The sequence below is a fragment of the Syngnathoides biaculeatus genome, chromosome 10 (assembly GCF_019802595.1).
Source record: "Syngnathoides biaculeatus isolate LvHL_M chromosome 10, ASM1980259v1, whole genome shotgun sequence".
Lineage (NCBI taxonomy): Eukaryota > Metazoa > Chordata > Actinopteri > Syngnathiformes > Syngnathidae > Syngnathoides > Syngnathoides biaculeatus.
The window spans coordinates 31,232,926-31,252,886 of NC_084649.1; the positions used below are offsets into that span (position 1 = coordinate 31,232,926).

The 19,961-nt window shown below is 40.2% G+C and overlaps 2 protein-coding genes across 14 annotated transcripts in view; both read right to left on the reverse strand.

Moving 5' to 3' along the window:
• The window catches only part of zbtb40 (zinc finger and BTB domain containing 40), a 60,018-nt gene extending 45,331 nt beyond the window's left edge, over positions 1–14,687 (reverse strand). For 5 of the 10 annotated variants that reach the window (XM_061833166.1, XM_061833165.1, XM_061833167.1 and 2 more), the window contains exons 1-4: positions 14,344–14,578; positions 12,891–13,078; positions 5,105–5,538; positions 1,745–1,926 (exon numbers count right to left, since the gene is read on the reverse strand). In XM_061833166.1, coding sequence (XP_061689150.1) covers positions 1,745–1,926; positions 5,105–5,538; positions 12,891–13,078; positions 14,344–14,574 — 1,035 coding nt within the window. In that variant the 5' untranslated portion in view covers positions 14,575–14,578. The other 5 variants (XM_061833171.1, XM_061833168.1, XM_061833172.1 and 2 more) reach the window with 5 other exon arrangements.
• A 4,705-nt stretch (positions 14,688–19,392) lies between these two features.
• The window catches only part of usp48 (ubiquitin specific peptidase 48), a 105,722-nt gene continuing 105,153 nt past the window's right edge, over positions 19,393–19,961 (reverse strand). For all 4 annotated transcript variants that reach the window (XM_061832513.1, XM_061832512.1, XM_061832508.1 and 1 more), the window contains one exon: positions 19,393–19,927. In XM_061832513.1, the coding sequence (XP_061688497.1) occupies positions 19,905–19,927 (23 nt within the window). In that variant the 3' untranslated portion in view covers positions 19,393–19,904. The remainder of the gene's footprint in view (positions 19,928–19,961) is intronic.

The window sequence follows — 19,961 nt, forward strand, 5'->3', positions numbered from 1 at the left end:
AGGCGGGCCGCGAGCCCTGGCGGCGGGCCGCGAGCCGAGCTTCGACATCCGGGGAGGCCTTTAGCCGAGCTTCGGCATCCGGGGAGGCCTTCAGCCAAGCTTCGGTGGCGGCGGAGACCTTTAGCCTAGCTTCGGTGTCTGTGGCTAACGGCCTCCACCGCCGGAGCTCGCTCGTCAAACTCGCGTCATTCCCGTCCAGAAACCCATCCGCGGCTGCTGGCCCGGAGCTCCCGGGGGCCTTTGTTTACGCACTTATGTTGCGTGTAAGCCTCCGAGTAGTCAGACTCCGCGTCATTCCACCCGAAGAACCATCCGAATATTCAAGATTAATTACAGCCACAGGTTCAAATCTATATGGAAGTATTCCTCCGTTGTCCCGATCAACCGATACTGCTATATCTTCATCAGATGAGGATAAATACGAGAAAGCGGCGCTGGGCATAAATGGTGTCCCATGTAATCGAGCCTTTGTTGCAGCACGGTACACGTCACATCTGCGCACGTATGTCATGTGACCCGGGTACATATTACATGACCTATTGGATACACTGTTCATGCAAAGCACTGGATTTCCCCTTAAACTGGATGAAACAAGCCCACGCATACTTTAAATATTTGTGCTTTATCCTCTAGTTTTCGCCGAATGCCGAGTGCAAGGTAAAATGCAGCGCATCATCTTCTCTTTTGTCACGCATGCTACGATCCAGCTATCCTCAAACCTGAGCAACAGTGAAAGCTTGCATGTTTCAAGCTGACCAAGAAGCTCATCCTTGCTTTTATCTCAAGTAGATTTGATTATTGCAATGGTCTTCTGACTGGACTCCCCAAAAAGAGCATTAAACAGCTCCAGCGCATTCAGAAGGTGGCGTTTGATTCTGTGTGTGAGCTGTGGCCGACAATAACTTCATGAGTTTGCTCATGGTATTTAGTAAGTTTTACTGTCCTCGCTGCACTGAATGTACTACAAAACCCATTAAAAGCAATTGCTATGAGCCGCACATTTGCGTGGTATAGCAGGGATGTCCGCAATAGGCAAAAAAAAAAAAAAAAAAAGTAATGTAAGCGGGTCCATGATTTTGCGAAAAATCCAAATGTAGTCACATTTCAACAGATTACCCACTGCCGCATATTTACCTGTCTATATAGATCTCTCTGTCTGAAATATAAGTAATTCGTTCATTCATTCATACATTAATAAGCAGTTGCAATGTGAAATACAAAATACATAACTTGTCGTCACATATGTCGTACTAGAGCGGCTCCAACAACTGAAAAATTCCGTGTATATTTCCGACATACGTAGCGAATAAAGATGATTCTGAAATACATACTTTATCGTAAAAATAAAACCATTAGATTTTCTGAATTTCAGAAATGGTTTCATCCTTTTTTACAAATATACAGAACACGGGAGACGAACGTTTTGTTTTTTGTACGTTGTTTAGTAGGCCACAGCCGTGACTGAACGGATGTCGTGTACACTACTTACTAACCCCCAATTCACACATAATTGGGCTGTTTTTGTCCTGATTTTGCCCCTTCCTGACCGAAGATGACAAAATCAAGAAAGGACTTCACTTAAGAACAAGGGAGCAGCCATGAATATTTTTTATTTCAAATCCTACCCAATGTCATTTTTTGTTTTAGCACTAGAGCTCATGTACTCTCCACATCTATAATATTTGACCTGTTATGCACAATTAACTCCAGTATGATCTAAAGGAGGATAGGTGAAGACAGATACCTGTCTCTCCTGCTCATCCAGACAGCTGTGAGCTGATTGGCTAAACAGCTGAACAACATCTGGCATGCCGCAAAGTTGCTCGGTCAGCTGAGAAGCAAGCTCCAAAAAAACAGGTGTAGTCTTTGCGACTGTTGCATTAGCTTCCTCTACTCCACTTTTTGAGGCTTTGTTTTCTTTGGACCCTGAGTACAGATAGAAAAACAAGGAATCTTAACTAGGGTAATATTTAAAAATACACTTTGGTTTCTCTCTGACTGTTTTCTGTAAAGGCCAGGGGTCGGCAACATTTAACACTCAAAGAGTCATTATGGCAAAGACGAAAGTGGGAGCCGCAAACACTTTTCGACATGTGAAATGAAGATGTTAGCCTACATATTTTTTGGTGTTTGTACATACACCCTCAAAAGAATTACACTTACTTTACACTTGTAAAATAGTCTGTTGCTTATGAAATGTAGTCAATTTTTCAGAAATTACATTTTACTCATTAAACGAACATATCTTGAACTACAAAAGGTTTGGAGTGTTAAAGGTCTCTTAAATCAATTAAAAAGCTGAACTTAAATTATTGATCTAACTAACAAAAATGCCGTGAGCCATCATTCCCTGGGCTTTCATAATGTGTAGCAGAGCCTTGAAGTGAATTTAAAAATACTATAATATCTGTATTAATGAGTGTATTCCTTTGAGTGTACAGGGGGGCGGAGTACGGCAGTACGGGGAGCGCAAGTATCACCGAGCGACTTGTGATTTTGCACCACCCAACTGAAGATGACAAAGGCCAAATTACTTGGATATTGGAGAGTCCGGTGTGCTGCCAGAGTGTTAATTAAAAAACGCAACTTAAAAACCTAGCGCTGACTACTGTTCCTCATTGCCCATTGCCGAGGTCATTACAATACAATGGAAAAAAGCACTATTTCACTGAACAATGAAAATGAATATTTGCAAAATAACTGCCTGAATATTTATTTTACTTGGTTAAATGTGACTTCTGCTTCTGAGCCTCCGCACACAGTATCTGCAAATCAGGGCTGTAGGAAGTCACTTTCATCTTGGTAAATTGCCTTCTGTGAGGCTTTTCGGCGTCTGAGAAGTTGATGCTTATTTTATTTATAAATATATATATTATTTTTAATATTTCAAGATCACAATAATCTTACAACTTACAACTACTTCTTCTTTTCCTTTCAACTTGTCCCATTAGGGGTCGCCATGGCGTGTCATCTTTTTCCGTCTTAGCCTATCTCCTGCACCTTTCTCTCTAACCCCAACTGCCCTTATGTCTTCCCTCACCACATCCATCAACCTTCTCTTTGGTCTTCCTCTTGCTCTTTTGCCTGGCAGCTCCATCCTCAGCACCCTTCTACCAATGTACTCACTCTCTAGCCTCTGAACATGTCCAAACCATCGTCCAAACCTAAGTCTGCTCTCTCTAACCTTGTCTCCAAAACATTCAATTTTCTAATCCGATCCAACCTGCTCACTCTGAGCGAGAACCTCAACAACTTCATTTTTGCTATATCCAGTTCTGCTTCGTGATGTTTCTTCAGTGCCACCGTCTCTTATCCGTACATCATGGCCAGCCTCACCACTGTTTTATAAACTTTGCCCTTCATCCTTGCAGAGACTATTCTGTAACATAACACACCAGAAACCTTGCGCCAGCTGTTCCAACCTGCTTGAACCTGTTTCTTCACTTCCTTTCCACACTCACCATTGCTCTGGATTGTTGACCCTAAATATTTGAAGATGTCCACCCGTGGTATCTCTTCTCCCAGTAGCCTCACACTCCACCCCTCTCATTCACGCACATATATTCTGGTTTACTTCGGCTAATCTTCATTCCTCTTCCTTTTTCCAATTGTTCCCCCACCTGCTCCCTGCAAATCACAATATCATCTCCAAACATAATGATCCAAGGGGATTCTAGTCTAACCTCGTCTGTCAGCCTATCCATTACCACTGCAAACAGGAAGGGGCTCAGAGCTGATGCCTGATACAGTCCCACCTCCACCTTAAATTCTTCAGTCACATCTAAGGCACACCTCACCATTATTCTGCTGCCCTCATACATGTCCTGTACTATTCTAACATATTTCTCTGCCACACCAAACATACGCATGAAGTACCACAGTTCCTCTCTTGGTACTCTGGTCATTCGCTTTCTCTAGATAAACAAAGACACAATGTAGCTCCTTCTGACCTTTTCTGTACTTTTCCAGTAGCATCCTAAAGGCAAATAATGGATCTGTGGTACTCTTTCTAGGCATGAAACCATACTGTTGCTCGCAGATACTTACTTCTGTCCTGAGTCTAGCCTCCACTACTCTTTCCCATAACTTCATTGTGTGGCTCATGAACTTTATTCCTCTATAATTCCCACAGCTCTGAACATCACTTTTGTTCTTAAAAATGGGAACTAGTACACTTTTCCTCCATTCTTCAAGCATATTTTCGCCCGCTAGTATTCTGTTGAAAAAGTTGGTCTAAAACTCCACAGCCATTCTTCAAATTGTTTCCATACCTCCACCGGTATGTCATCAGGACCAACTGCCTTTCCATTTTCCATCCTTTGTAGTGCCTTTCTGACTTCCTCTTTACTAATCATTGCCACTTCTTTGTCCTTCACACTTGCCTCTTCTACTCTTCCTTCTCTCTCATTTTCTTCATTAATCAACTTCTCAAAGTATTCTTTCCATCTATTTAGCACACTACCGGCACCAGTCAACACATTTCCATCTCTATCCTTAATCACCCTAACCTTCGGCACATCCTTCCCATCTCTATCCCTCTGTCTAGCCAACCTGTAGAGATCCCTTTCTCCTTCTTTTCTGTCCAACCTGGTGTACATGTCGTCATATACCGCTTGTTAGCCTTGGCCACCTCTACCTTTGCCCTACGTCTCATCTCAATGTCGTCCTTTCGCCTCTCCTCAGCCTGACAACTACAATTAAACAAATGAACAGTAAAAAAAAAAAAAAAAAAAAAAAAAAAAAAAAAAATGTTCAGATATTGCGCAGTTTTAGAATCGCTGGGCTTTTTGCGCATGCCAGCTGTCAAATCTGCCTGCTGACACATCAAAAGATGATCACAGAATTTGCACAAGGTTTGAAGAAAGAAGTTATAAAATTTGACAATTTATTCTCCCAAGCCACACAGAGCCAGAAGTTAAGGATTAAAGAGCCACATGCAGCTCCGGAGCTGCGGGTTGCCGACCCCTGGTTTAGGCCGATGGCTGTGGTGCATAGCTATACATACACCATACCTATATTTTTTTTCACTGTATATTTATATCTTGAATACAGTAAGTTTCTAAAAACAAAAACATTTTTGGGGATGCTAGCAATAAAAACTGACCTGAGGACTCGGAAAACTCTGGACAGACTCTTTTACATAGAGGTCCCTTTACATTATCATTTCCATCTTCGCATGTTTCCCGTGATGTACCCTCCATATGTAGCCCACCTTGAGCTGAGTTGTCTTTAGTGGATGAAGCAAGTGAAACTTCAGGATCTGGGCTGGGAAGTTTGTTGGCTGGGGTGAGGATTGGAACCTTCGTAGAGGAGGGGGAGGCTGGGGACTGCTGGTTAATAATGTTGGTGAGGACATTTTTAAAGCTCACAGCTACATCAAACATCTGCAGGCTGTCTGCAGCGGCGATGATGCGGCTGACATTATGTTTTCCCAAAGGTAGCTTGCCTGTATAGACCATGTCCAGAAGACAGCTGAACTCCTGCGAGGAAACCAAAGTGGTATCGATGGAGACAGTATCCGAAAGATCCAGCAGTGACCTAAAGAGATAGTTTCTTTTCAGTGATAACAAACTTTTGCTAATCATCTCATATAATTTTTATATAGACCAGTGGTTCTCAAACTTTTTAGAACAAGTCTCACCTGCAAAAAATCCTTAGCTCTTCATGGAGCATCATCATAACCAACATTAAAATACAGGAGCATAGTAGGCCTTGGTGTTAATCAAAAACGAGGCATAGGTTTTATTCCTCACCCACAAAAGGATGTTTAATATTAAAGGCCACTATAAAATTATGCAGTTTCAATATTAATACTGCTCATATACATTAAAAACTTCCATTGCACATAATTCAATTACAGTGCCTTGTGAAAGTATTCGGCCCCCTTGAACTTTTCAACCTTTCCCCATATTTCAGGCTTTAAACATAACGACATAAAACATTTTTTTTGTCAAGAATCAACAAGTGGGATGCAATTGTGAAGTGGAACAAAATTGATTGGATACTTTCAACTTTTTTAACAAATAAAAATGTGAAAAGTGGGGTGTGCAATATTATTCGGCCCCCTTGCATTAATACTTTGTCGCACCACCGTTTGCTGCAATTACAGCCGCAAGTCGCTTGGGGTATGTCTCTATCAGTTTTGCACGAGAGACTGAAATTCTAGCCCATTCTTACTTGCAAAACAGTTTGAGCTCAGTAAAGTTGGATGGAGAGCGTTTGTGAATAGCTGTCTTCAGCTCTGCCCACAGATTGTCGATTGGATTAAGGTCTGGACTTTAACTTAGCCATTCTAACACCTGAATACATTTATTTGTGAACCATTCCATTGTAGATTTGGATCGTTTTCTTGTTAGAAGATAAACCTCCGTCCCAGTCTCTTTTACAACAGGTTTTCTTACAGAATGGTCCTGTATTTGGCTCAATTCATCTCCCCATCAATTCTAACCATCTCCCCTGTCCCTGCTGAAGAAAAGCAGGCCCAAACCATGAGGCTGCCACCACCATGTTTGAGAGTGGGGATGGTGTGTTCAGGGTGATGAGCTGTGTTGCTTTTACGCCAAGCATATCGTTTTGCATTGTGGCCAAAAAGTCTGATTTTGGTTTCATCTGACTAGAGCACCTTCTTCCACGTTTGGTGTGTTGCCCAGGTGGCTTGTGATAAACTTTAAACGAGACTTCTTACGGATATCTTTGAGAAATGGCTTTCTTCTTGCCACTCTTCCATAAAGGCCAGATTTGTGCAGTGTATGACTGATTGTTGTCCTATGGACAGACTCTCCCACCTCAGCTGTAGATTTCTGCAGTTCATCGAGAGTGATAATGGGCCTCTTGGCTGCATCTCTTATCAGTTTTCTCCTTGTTCGAGGTGAAGGTTTAGAGGTAGATTTGCAGTGGTCTGATACTCCTTCCATTTCACTATGATTGCTTGCAGAGTACTCCTTCCGAGTTGTTTAAAGCTCGGGAAATCTTTTTGTATCCAAATCCGGCTTTAAACTTCTCCAAAACAGTATCTCGGACCTGCCTGGTGTCTTCCATGGTGGACAGAGCAGGTGCATTTATATGAAGACTTGATTACATACAGGTGGATTCTATTATAATCATCAGTCAACATTGGCTAATTCAGAGATCCTTACTAAACTTCTGGAGTGAGTTTGCTGCACTTAGAGTAAAGGGGCCGAATAATATTGCACACCCCACTTTTCAGTTTTGTATTCGTTAAAAAAAAAAAACTATAAAATATCCAATAAATTTTGTTCCACTTCATGATTGTGTCCCACTTGTTGATTCTTGACAAAAAATGGAAATGTTATATCTTTATGTTTGAAGCCTGAAATGTGGCAAAAGGTTAAAAAGTTCAGGGGGGGGGGGGGCAATACTTTCACAACGCACTGTAACATCCGAAATAAATGAACAACAAACTTCAAAATTTAATACAACACCTAAATGTACTGTACAGTGGAGCTTCTGTTTAGGAACAAACCAGTTTATGAAAAAATTATGATTTTTTTTTCCCACCACCATAAAAACTACCTTGGGTTTCATACTAACCTTGGAAAAAGCACAATGTTCTGAGCCTTCCGTGGGCATGCCAAGACTATCCTTTGCCAATTCTTTACAATCATGTTTTGTTCCATCTTCCGGAAATGGCAACATTTGCTGGATTAAGAGTTGTAGATCTTTCTATCACAACATGTGTGATAGAAATGTCATGTTGAGTAGTAGGTGGAACAACAGTTAGTGCACTTATTTCTATGAAGTCACAAAGTGACCTTTGAAATTGCTCATTTGATAAAAAAAAATCTTATCACAATATGGCAAAACCAAGACCGTGCTTGTCACGAATGCTTGCTTTAGGTTGCAAAATGTTTTTTCTGCTTCGGCCCTCTATTTCAACAATGAGGTCATTTGTAAGTCTTCCTCTTGCATCATTGTGTAATGAAGCCGTTAATTTGGCTAACTTGGTCCCCAAAATCAGAATTAATTTGTCTGTCCCAAAAATGACATAAATTTGTGAATTTGTTTATCTTTAGAGCTTGTAAAAAGTTTAAGCTGTTCTTGGAAAATTTGGGCTTTTTGCTTTGTGCCCATCCTCAGCCAGATGCTTTTAAAAGAGCCACCGTCTTTCACGTTTCCTACCCATGGAGTTGAAATTTAGACTCCAAATGTAAATGCAAACCAAATTTGTCATTCTTTACTCACTGGGGTTGAGAAAAATGCATTACTTGTATCTATTTCGGTGAATATTATTGCATCTGGTCTGAGGGAATTAAAGTGTCAGGGTCAGGCACGCAAGGTAGGTTATTTTGTATGTCCTGAGGTACAGTCGGCACACTCCCCTTAAAAGTTTTGTCCAAGTCCAGTCCATCTCAGTTCATCGTTATTTTTTGATGTCATGTCATATTGTAAAAAAGGCAGTTGGGTTAGAGAGGATCGTGCACTCACCTCTCTTTGTTCTTAATTTTCAACTTTCCTTTGTTCTCATGATGTCAGTCCTGTCCCGTCATCATCTTTACAATGAAACATTTATTTTTCCTCTCCCAACTTTCTCTTCTTTATCTCGTGCTATTTTCATCCAATATTCTATATAGCTCTTTTTTATTACTTATTTTATTATATACTCTAGCAAGGTCGCTATTTTCTGACTAGGCCTCTGTTGACCCATGTTGCATTTTTGCACATGGTACATTAGGGCACCTTTTCCAGTTTACCGACTTGGCATTTTGCCATTATTGACCAGTGTTGAACAATTTCAGATAACCTGGAACCTTGCTTGGTAAACACTGTTAACTGACCAATGAAATTGTGTTGGATATCCATTTATATAAATATTAGTTTCGTGTCAGATTTAATTTTTTCAACATATTTCCAATCTTTACAGTGCAGTGTGTCCCTAGGTTTTTCCTTACAAAATACCGGCTGAAATCCTAAGGCAGCTTGGGATCTGGCTTGAAGGACCAAATTAATGTCATGCTTATGCAGAAATTTGGCTAATCAGGGATCGCTTAGTCAGGGACATGGTCAGTGACATGTCCGGTGAAGGCATCCGGTGATAGCCAGCCTCATGCAACCTACGACATTTAATGTACATTTTCTCAAGGAAGCAAGACAAGAGGAACTTCTTGCTCGCAAGGAGAACGTGGGATGTGTCTCTTTCACAATTTCGAACCCGTTCTAATCACATCTCCATGTCTCCACTTTTTTATTCCTCAGTGAGGTCCGCAACACAACAAAGCAAATGTGTCAAACAAGCAACCGTGACAAAAATAGTCCATGTAAACTGACCAATGAAATTGTGTTGAATATCCATTTATATAAATATTAGTTTTGTGTCAAATTTAATTTTTTCAACATATTTCCAATCTTTACAGTGCAGTGTGTCCCTAGGTTTTTCCTTACAAAATACCGACTGGAATCCTAAGGCAGCTTGGGATCCGGCTTGAAGGACCACATTAATGTCACGCTTACGCAGACATTTGGCTAATCAGGGATCGCTTAGTCAGGGACATGGTCAGTGACACGTCCGGTGATAGCCAGGCTCATGCAACCCAGGACATTTAAAGTACAATTTCTCAAGGAAGCAAGACAAGAGGAACTTCTTGCTCGCAAGGAGAACATGGGATGTGTCTCTTTCACAATCTCCAACCCATTCTAATCACGGCTCCATGTCTCCACTTTTTTATTCCTCAGTGAAGTCCGCAACACAACAAAGCAAATGTGTCAAACAAAGCAACCGTGACAAAAATAATCCATTTGACTCTTTGCGATGTATTCACCATCTTCTCGAGATCGTCAGTCTTCATGTTGTCTTCTGCATCACTGTCTGGTGATTCCATGGCACCCAGTGGGCCTCTTGTTTGCATCACATTAAGCAATGAACCATGAAAACAACGAAGAGCAAATATGAGAACTTTATATCCAATTAATCCAACAGGACTCAGGGTGGGCCACCCACTGGACACCTGGCGGGACTCAGTGTGAACCCACAGACAACCCCCCGAAGTGAAACTAAATTGAATTCAGATTTACATCATGGCATGCTAGCGTGCTTTCATAGTGCATATATCGCATCCATTCAAAAACATTTTCATTTCCTGCTTTTGTAAATGATTGAAACATGTGAATTTGACGATAATTATTAACATTATCAGGAAATAATACAGACATTTTTAAGTAATTGCTTCTGAACTCTCACCTCATTATTAACTACCCTGACTGCAACTGGGGTTGGTTATTTTGGTGGATCTTGCCTCTCAATACTGGTTGTAGTGGACGTAAACAAGGGATGAAGTCTGTAAGGTTTGTTGGCCTTGGGTTGACATCCAAATATACCAACTATGGAAAAGTTTGTTTTCCTTGCTTTCAGTTGTTGACCTGTTTTGTTGTTTCGCATGAACCTCCAATGCCTTGAAACCTCTTGATCCGTAGTCAATAGTATCCTGACACCACATGCACAATGCTTTACCAGGTGAATCGATTTTGCGAATGAAGTCACTTAAAGTGGTAACTTCCTTCTTTCCAACTTTATTGATGATTTCTCGTTCCATCCAATCCCATTGGAACTTATTTTTGACATATCTATCAATTTCTTTCACTTGAGAGGAGTCTTTCCTCTCAAGCACCGCCATTGTGTTCACTTGCAAATGGCGCCATAAACTGCCTCGTATACCACAAGCATTTTTAATGGTCAGGAAAAACACATTTGACCAATCAACAGACACATATCAAACTTTCCACTGCGCCTGCAAAAGGACGATCGTAAAATGAACGAATGTGGATTCTGGTATGGGTTACAGTCGGAATATAGCAGAAAAACGGGACATTTTTATCTATGCAATTTAAAAAGACAGAATTCTGCCTATGAATGGAAAAAAATCACATGCTTGAACCTTTTTCTTAACAGTGGAAAATGAGGGATTACTGTAACAGCCGATGCGACACCTGACTTGAAGAAGTGCAGCACATTTTGAAAAAGCACATCAGTTGCATGCAAGTATTAAAGCAAACTGCATGCAGGAAAGCCACAGTGATGTCAGCGCTGTCGCTGCCTGTTCATGTATAAATCAGCCTTGATACTTCTATGTGGGGAAAACACCTAGTAACATGTTTTATTTCATTTACAGTCATTTCCAAGTTTGTCAATATGGGATGCTTGCTTTCCATTTCGTTACACCTCACAAGTTTCCGTGTCATGACTTCCCCACACATATGAAGAGTTTTGGTCATAATTTTGAACGAGTTCATTTTTTTAAGATTGTTGGGCACGACCCATTTCTGACCCTTGGATCAGGACAAATACATTCATGATACAACTCATACCCATGGACACTCTTATACAGTCACTCACGTTTGAAAAATGTGCGAATGTGGTCAGTCATGCTCCCAGATATAGTTACGGGTGTGGTCCAACATTCATTCCCGCAGATAAAGTTGTGGGTGTGATTAGGGATGGAATCTTAAGACCTTAAAATAACTTACTGGACTAATATAACATAACTGTAAATTAAAAATAAAATAAACAAATACATGAAATTGAAAACAAAAGTGAAAAAAATGATCATTTCCAATTTCAACTGATATTAGTAGAACATGATATATAAAATGGTATTTAAAATTTTCATCAATAAAAATTCTTGATCTGACGAACTTTATCTGAAAAAGTTAAATGCACTGGCCTGTCAAGGAATAAAAATTAACAGTCTATACCCACAATGTTTTGAAGAAAGTTAAGTTCAACATTATTGGCGTTAGTGGCAACAAGCTGGCGATACATTGGAACAAACATTCCTGTCAGCAATCTTAATGTACTGTTGTGGGAGGGAGGGCACGCATCGCGGGGCTGCCGTAAATAGGAGGCCGGCTTGCTAGAACGTGCCATTATGTGTGTGCGCTCAACGTATTGGCCACAGTTGAATCAAGCGACGAGGTGTCTTTTGCGGCTTTTGGCAAGCCGTCACACTCCCTCGCGATCAACGCAATGAGTACCCCTGGTTAACTGACTTTCCTTTGACACGGCTCATTATGTTGATGACTTTCGACGTAAATGCGGTCGCAGTACGTGAAGCAGCTCTGAACACGCGCTTTCGGACGAACTTTCGTACATGCTCAGTACGGTAAACTTGCATTTCCTGTTTCCAGGTGAATACTGATTGTATTGGAGCAGGCTTGTTTAGTTAACAATGTTTATGAAATAAACACGTGAATTGTCAAGACTACACAAAATAAGTAAGGTCTTTCAATCTCTATTTTTTTACTCACAACAAATTTTTCGCGCGTGATTTTGCGTGCTCGACTGTGCAGATTTGGAGTACGGAGGCGCGCGAGCGTGATCGCGCTCGTCAAATGTGAGTGACTGCTTATAGGATAATCCTTTAAAACCGATTGTCTGGTGTTTGTCGTACGTGTACATTATAAAAACACTTGAAAGTGAACTCACTGTAATTTCATCATCAGAAATGATGTTTTTACCTATTTCCCAACTAAACATTTATTTTTCACACATAATGATCAACATAATGTAAATATAACATCGAATTGTGGCAGGAACGGATTAATTGCATTTCCATCATTTCGACAGGAAACATTACATCATTTTGTGGTTTCAGTTGAGAACAGGGTCGAGGACCAAACTAAATCCATCACCCGAGGTTCCACTGCACATGAGCAATTAAAAAAAAAAAAAAAAGGTTACTGTTTAACTTGGACATTAAGACTGCTTGAATATGAAAATATAAAAATCATACAAAGCTTGCTGTGCTTTGGTTATGGGTGTACCATAGAAACTAAATAGTGGATTTCACACAAGTCTTTAGACAAATGGAAAAAAAAACAACTTTATCGTCGGAATACTTAATTGTGTAAGTAGTACACACATACCCCAATCCCAATACCTGAAAAGCATGCTGGAAGCAGCCAGCACCAGTTTATGTGCACGGTGAGGGTCTTCTCCCACCAGAACAGTGCAGTCACAAAAGTGGCCCTCCTTTTGTAGGGCCCACAGTTGCTGCATCAGCTGGGCGCTGTAGTTTGGGAGCTCAATCATTTTGTTTGTCTGAACAGGAAGGTTCATCACTCCTTGCTATGGACAAAATTATGTTATATGGTTAAAACAAAGTTTTATGTCCATGTCTACGTTGTGAGCAAGTGAAAGGACTTGCATGAATTACCATTTTGCAGCTGCTACAACATGAAAAAATTAGAGTTCAGTTTTATTAACTGGTAAAGTCACGTTTCCTCAGAATACGCGAAAACTAGCTACGGATGCTAACAAGACAACATTGATTAAGGCCGTGGGGAGAAGGCAGGTTACACGGCGACAAAACCGGCCAAAAGCAACGGACACGAAGCTCTATTTCAGGGGTTGTCTTTACCTTGAGATATTAAAACCTTCGGGTTCTTTATTTAAACTTCGTTGCTTAGCAAATCCAGAACCCGCAATAAAGATTGGCTGTTTTTGAACATGGCGAATATAGATGTAGCACGGAATCACATTTCCGGTTAGGGAAACGTTATTTCATGGGCGTATGCGAGTTTTCTTTTCCTAGGATGATCAGGGGAAAACCGCGCCCCCATGCCATTTGATTGGTCCCTGCAAAGTCCCTCGCTTTTACCTCGAGTGCGCCTCCTTCGGTGGCTGAAAGGAAATAATATTGATTATCCGCACTATTCCAAAACAATGGATAATATGATTATCACAGGCCTAAACGCATTAATGCTGCTGCACTTTGAGTTGTGTTTGCTGTCATGCAAGGTGCTATACTACCACTGCTGCTCCTACTGCTAATACTAATACTAATACTAAAATTCGCCAGAAAAAATATATACATTTTTGGCTTATTTTATAGTAATAGTAGCTAGAGTAACAGTATAGAATATATATATATATTTTCTGGCAAATTTTATTATGCCTATTTTTAGTAGTAATAGTAGTAGCAGAAGTAGAATAGCACCTTTCATGACAGCAAACATACTGGAGTCGTCGCACCAATTACGTAAAATGAAAATTAGATTGCCCACGCTGCATTTTATGGAAGCCGCCATGGTCAATGGGCATGATAAACACACATCGTGATGGGAAACGATACGATAAATCTAAATACTGTGTTTGGAATGTTCAAGAATTGTGATCAGGCTGTGATATATGGCTGTGGTACTGAAATATCAGTGACTGTAATGCAAAATAATTGTGACGAAACTGTGAAACTGAAATAAATGATCAACGATAGAAGCCTCTTATACACCTAGATCTAACACTCCAAAAATATTAACCTGCACTGTAACGATATATTTCCACATTCATAATTATAATAATTACTTACAAAGGTTAAACTGAAACACACTTACCGATGAAAAGTTACTTCTTTGCGACCGCCTGCAGTTTTGACAGCAAACAGCGCAACACGAATTAACCATATTGACACCAAAAAAGATGAAAAATAACTTATTCGAATTAAATTCGTTGTTATTATGTTTCGCAATGTGCAATGTGTAAGGTTGCCAACCAAAGCAATGTTTTGCCCTGACCAGAAGTTGAACACGAATTACCACCCCAAAGGGGTTTCTGTGTAGTGTCATTGAGTCGCACCTTCGTGCTGTAGCAGTCCGGCTAACAAGCGTAATTGTGTGGTAGCCATGTTGGGGAGGTCAACGTTTCCATTAAGTCAAATTAACTTGCTCAATCCCAACCAATTTTCAAGACGTTTGAGTCTTTTAGAAATACCGTCATAATTATATTCATCAAACTTTCTTGATCCGGCTTTGTCTCGACCCGGAAGACGTTCTGCCCCTGCCGCTAAATTCTCATTATTATTACAATATTATATATATATATATATATATATATATATATATATATATATATATATAATATTATTACTTAGTATTGCATTCATTTTCGGACACTTCTCTCTGAACGCATTTACCGATTTGACTGAAAGTTATGCTAATGTTTTGTTTTGCTTTGTTTTTAAATCTCCACCGTTAAATTGTCATATCTGTCAAAATCCGTGATTATAAATCGGAGAAGAAGGTCAGATAAGTGCCTGTTTTCCACTTATCAAACCAGAAATGACTTGACTCTTTTCTTGGTTTTTGTTTAGATACATCGGAGTGAAAAAAAAAAATAATATCATCCAAACACCCTCCACTTCTTTATTTTTGTGTCCCTGTTTTCCTACATCGGGGAAAAACGACTGGCCACAAAGTACGGGGGCCAAGTATCCTCAAAGAATACTATCCTGTACTGTACTGTGCTGTATTACCTACCCCCTTGTGTCTGGCCAGCCAGAGAGGGTGTGGGGTGGCGCAATCTGGAGACCAAAGTTTGGGCAACTTTTTTTTTTTAATTGAGAGGTATCGCAGCTGGAAGCTACAGGTCAGATGATACTGTTAACAGTTTCCTGCTCCGGTTGCCTGACCATGGTAGGGAGACGTGGGGGAGATGTCTTTTCCTGGGCCGAGGTTGTCCTCTTCAGAAAATAGAGAAGCAGTATCAGGATTTTTATGTCAGCTATCGCAGGGCACACAGAGATAAACAGCCGCACTCACAATCACACCAATGGGTAATTTAGAGTATCTAATTAATGTTCCGTGTTTTGGGGATGTGGGAGGAAACCCATGTAGGCATGGGGAGAACATGCAAACTCCACACAGGGAGGGCTGGGATTGAACACGGATCATCAGCACTGTGAGGCCAACGCTTTCCAGCTGCTCCACCGTGCCGCCATTTGTACAGAATATTATCCTGTTTTTCTAGTTCAGAACGCTCAAACAATTTGCGTGAATAAAATATTTTTCGCAAAGAATGACATATGCTGCTTTCCTTCAACCATGTCAACAGTGTTCAAAGTTCTCAGGAAATAAAAAATGATCAACATACCTCTGCAACTTGTCTTTTAACAAAAGCTCTTCGCAGTTTTGGTACTTTCTATGGGGGGGCTGAGCTTGTAGAACCGTGTCCAGGTTCAGCAACTGATCCAAGTTGGTGTTTGGTTCCTTTAGCAACACCGATTTGTTCAGGTGTCGGAACAGGCTGTATGATGGGCACTGATCCAGGTTTTAACAGTTTTTTACATTTAAAACCCATCTCAGACATGAGTCCACCAGTAAAAGAGTCCGGGGTAAAATGTTCACTGCATATGACAAAATGCTGACTCGGTTTGGAAAAATGAGCTCTCTTCATTTGCACAAACCTAACCCACTGTCTTTTAAAGGCTTGGGTCTTTGGGAAAATAATGTAAACTGTGACCAGAATAATTCGAATTGCTACAAAACCGAAGTCTACTCTCTCAAACCTTGTCTCCGAAAACAACCAACTTTGGCTGTCCCTTTAATGAGCTCATTTCTAATCCTATCCAACCTGCTCATTCCTAGCGAGAACCTCAACATCTTTATTTCTGCCACCTACAGTTCTGCTTCTTGTTGTCTCTTCAGTCCCACAGTCTCTAATCCGTACTGCATGGCTGGCCTCACCACTGTTTTATAAACTTTGCCCTTCATCCTAGAAGAGACTCTTCTATCACATAACACACCAGATCACATTGTCATTATCATTGCATGTAAACAGCGAAATTGCACATGCCCCCCTCCACGTAAAAACACAACATTCAATAATCAGCAACCGTAGCAAACAGAGAAAATGACATTTAAAAGTCCTCCAGTAAAAATGTATAAAGTCCAATCATCTTTGTGTTCAGATAACACAGTAGAAAGGGACATTAAAAAATAAAATAAAAATAAGTCTCAAATAAAATAAGATTCCTTTCCTTGGCATATGTAATGTACTGAAGAAAAGTATGTGGGTGAATCAGAAAGAATGGCTTTTGGGGAAAAAATGTTGATGAATCTAGTGTATAATTGACCTGTACCGCCTCCCTGAGAGCAGAAGACTGAAAAGGTGATGACTGGGATGAGAAGTCTCTGTACTGATGGTCCTGACTCTAGTGTGATAACAGGTGTTGGCAATGTCTTGTAACGTTGGAAGAGAGAAGGCAATTACTTTTTCTTCAGTTCTTTTAACTGTCTGTGTTGTTGTTTTATTTTTTTGTCCGCGACAGAGCAGCCTACATACCATGACATAATGGTGTACGTTAAAATGCTTTTAAAAGCAGAGCTGTAAAAGGCTACCAGAAGTCTCAGGCAGAGGTTGTTTCTATTTAAAATCCCGAGGACATTAATAGGTTGCCGGGAATACTTAACAACGGCTGTGGTATTTGTAGGCCAAAAGCGGGCATCCGGAATATAAATCCCAAGACATTTATAGCTGTGGATTTATTTCCATACAATCACCATTGATGAATATAGGTGATGGGTCAGCTGTGTATTTCCTAAAGTCCAATATAAGCGCTTTGGTTTTCTTTGCATTAAAAAAGATTGTTTCCAGAGCATCACAGAGACTGATTTGAGTGAGTACAACTGAAGTTGTGTCATCTGCAAATGTAACGATGTGATTGGAAGGGTGGATGGGTGTACAATCAGAGGTGATCGTACAGAAGAGGGCTCAGCACACAGCCTTGATGGGAGCCATTATGGAGAATGATGGGAAGGAGAGGATGCCTTAATTTTGCTTGTCTGTCTTAATTCTGTTTCAGGCCGTTCCCTTGACCCCATGATTCTCATTGCTCTGACATGCATCGTGAGCTGTAAGGTCTTATATATAGACGGGTGTGTGGGTTTCCTAATCAAGTACAATCAGTATAATCAAACAGAGCTGGACTCCAATGAAGGTGTAAACCATTTCAAGGATGATTAGAACAAATGGAGAGAACCCGAGTTAAATATGTCACAGCAAAGGGTCTGAATACTTATGGCTGTCATATCACCTTGTTTTCTAATAAATCAGCAAAAATGTAAAAAATGTTATCTCCCGCTGTCAATACAGGGTACTCAGTGTACATTAATGAGCTAAAAGTGAACAAATCATTTTTGGCTGCAACAAAGATTGACAAAGGGGGCCTGAAAATGTTCCATACCCACTGTATATGGACTGACAAACCAAAGCAAATTTGTATACTGCATTTCATACACAAGGCGCTTTGCATGATCAAAAGTATTTGAAAACAAAGAGATAAAACATTTAAAATGGGATGAAAACAAAAATGACAACAAAATATATATATCTTTTAAAAAGTACAATTAAAACCGGCTGCACGGTGGAGCAGCTGGTAAAGTGTTAGCCTCACTGTTCTGAGGACCTGGGTTCAATCCTGGCCCCGCCTGTGTGGAGTTTTCATGTTCTCCTCGTGCCTGCGTGGGTTTTCTCTAGGCACTCCGGTTTCCTCCCACATCCCAAAAACATGCTACATTAAATGGACACACTAAATTGCCCCTAGGTGGGATTTGAGTGCGACTGTTGTCTGTCTCCATGTGCCCTGCGATTGGCTGGCAACCAGTTCAGGGTGTACCCCGCCTCCTGCCCGGTGACAGCTGGGATAAGCTTCAGCATTCCCTGCGACCCTCGTGAGGATATGCGGCAAAGAAAATGGATGGATGGACAAAACCACGTGCAGTGAAATAAATATGATTAAAAAGGGGAAAGCATTAGGAAAAAAAGTTTTCAACCTGGATTTATAAACATTCACACTTGGGGCCGACTTCACCTCTGTTATGAACTCATTCCACAAGATAAAAGCTGATTTTTTGCAAACTGTGTCTCTCACATCTAGCACAAAATGTAGCATGGCATTTCACAAAAAGAACAGTCAAACAGTCTTGGGGTGCTTCGCTCATTCAGGACCTTGAAAGCCTGCTTAGATTGATGGAACCATAAATTCTGCTCTTTAACAGAAATAGTAAAGAATGTTCAATCCTCAGTTTGTGACCTCAAGGTGAAGTACACTTAGATTCTGTAGCAGCATAATGATACAAAACACACCAGCAAGCAACTTCAGAATAGCTTAAAAAAAGTGAAATGAAGGTTTGGTATGGCCTTGTCAAATTCCTGAATTGAATCTGCTAGAAATGCTGTGGCATGACCTTAAAAAGGCCATTCATGCTCATGTTGTTGGATTCAAACAATTCTGCAAGGATGAATAGGACAAATTATCCCTACAGAGATGTGAAAGACTCATTCCCTGTTACAGAAAATGCTTGATTTCAGTTTTTGTGTCTAAGGATGGCCCGACCAAATATAAGGTTTAGGGAATCATTTTTCACAAATTGCCAGGTATCTTTTAAGAGTTTTTTTTCTTTCATAAATGCAATCACCATTTAAACAGCATTTGAAGTACTCCTGGATTTAATTTGTCTATTTACATTTGTTTTGACGATCTAAAAGTGGAGAAACTATGCAAAAATATTATTTGAGAAGGGGCCCAATACTTTTTCGCAGCACTGTAATTTGTAATGTAATGGGGGTTGAATACATTTGAGTGCAACAGTAGAAAAGTACAGAAATGATTTTAAAAATAATTTTATTGTCAATAAGAAAAAGTGAAAATAATACACATCACTTCTTGCATTCAGTTTCAAACGTTCAACCAATAAGGTTTGCATTGCTAACATTTCTGTAGGAAATAACCACTATACATACTGTGAGGTAACAATCATTTTTACATACTTGTGCATTCACATAACACACATGGATAATCTCAAACGAGAATACAAGTTTCCACATCTTGAAACAGAACATAGTATTTTCTTCCATAATTTAAAAGACCAAGACAAAAACTGTAGAACAAAAAGGAAGGGACAACATAATTTATCTGTTTAATCTGCAATCAAGCAGAAGTGGGAGTCAAGAAATGATGGGGAACTTGCCTAACGCAGGAAAAAATTATCATGCTTTCAGCATAGGTATTGTAGCCATTTAACAATGGCAAGAGAAAAAAATAAAGCACTTATGTATGCGTGTATAAACGTAAGTTAAATTTCTTGTCCAAGTCAAGCATGGCTGCAGCAGACTGTCCTCAATGTCCAAGAAGCCCAGTGCCTACAAACACACACACACACACACACACACACAC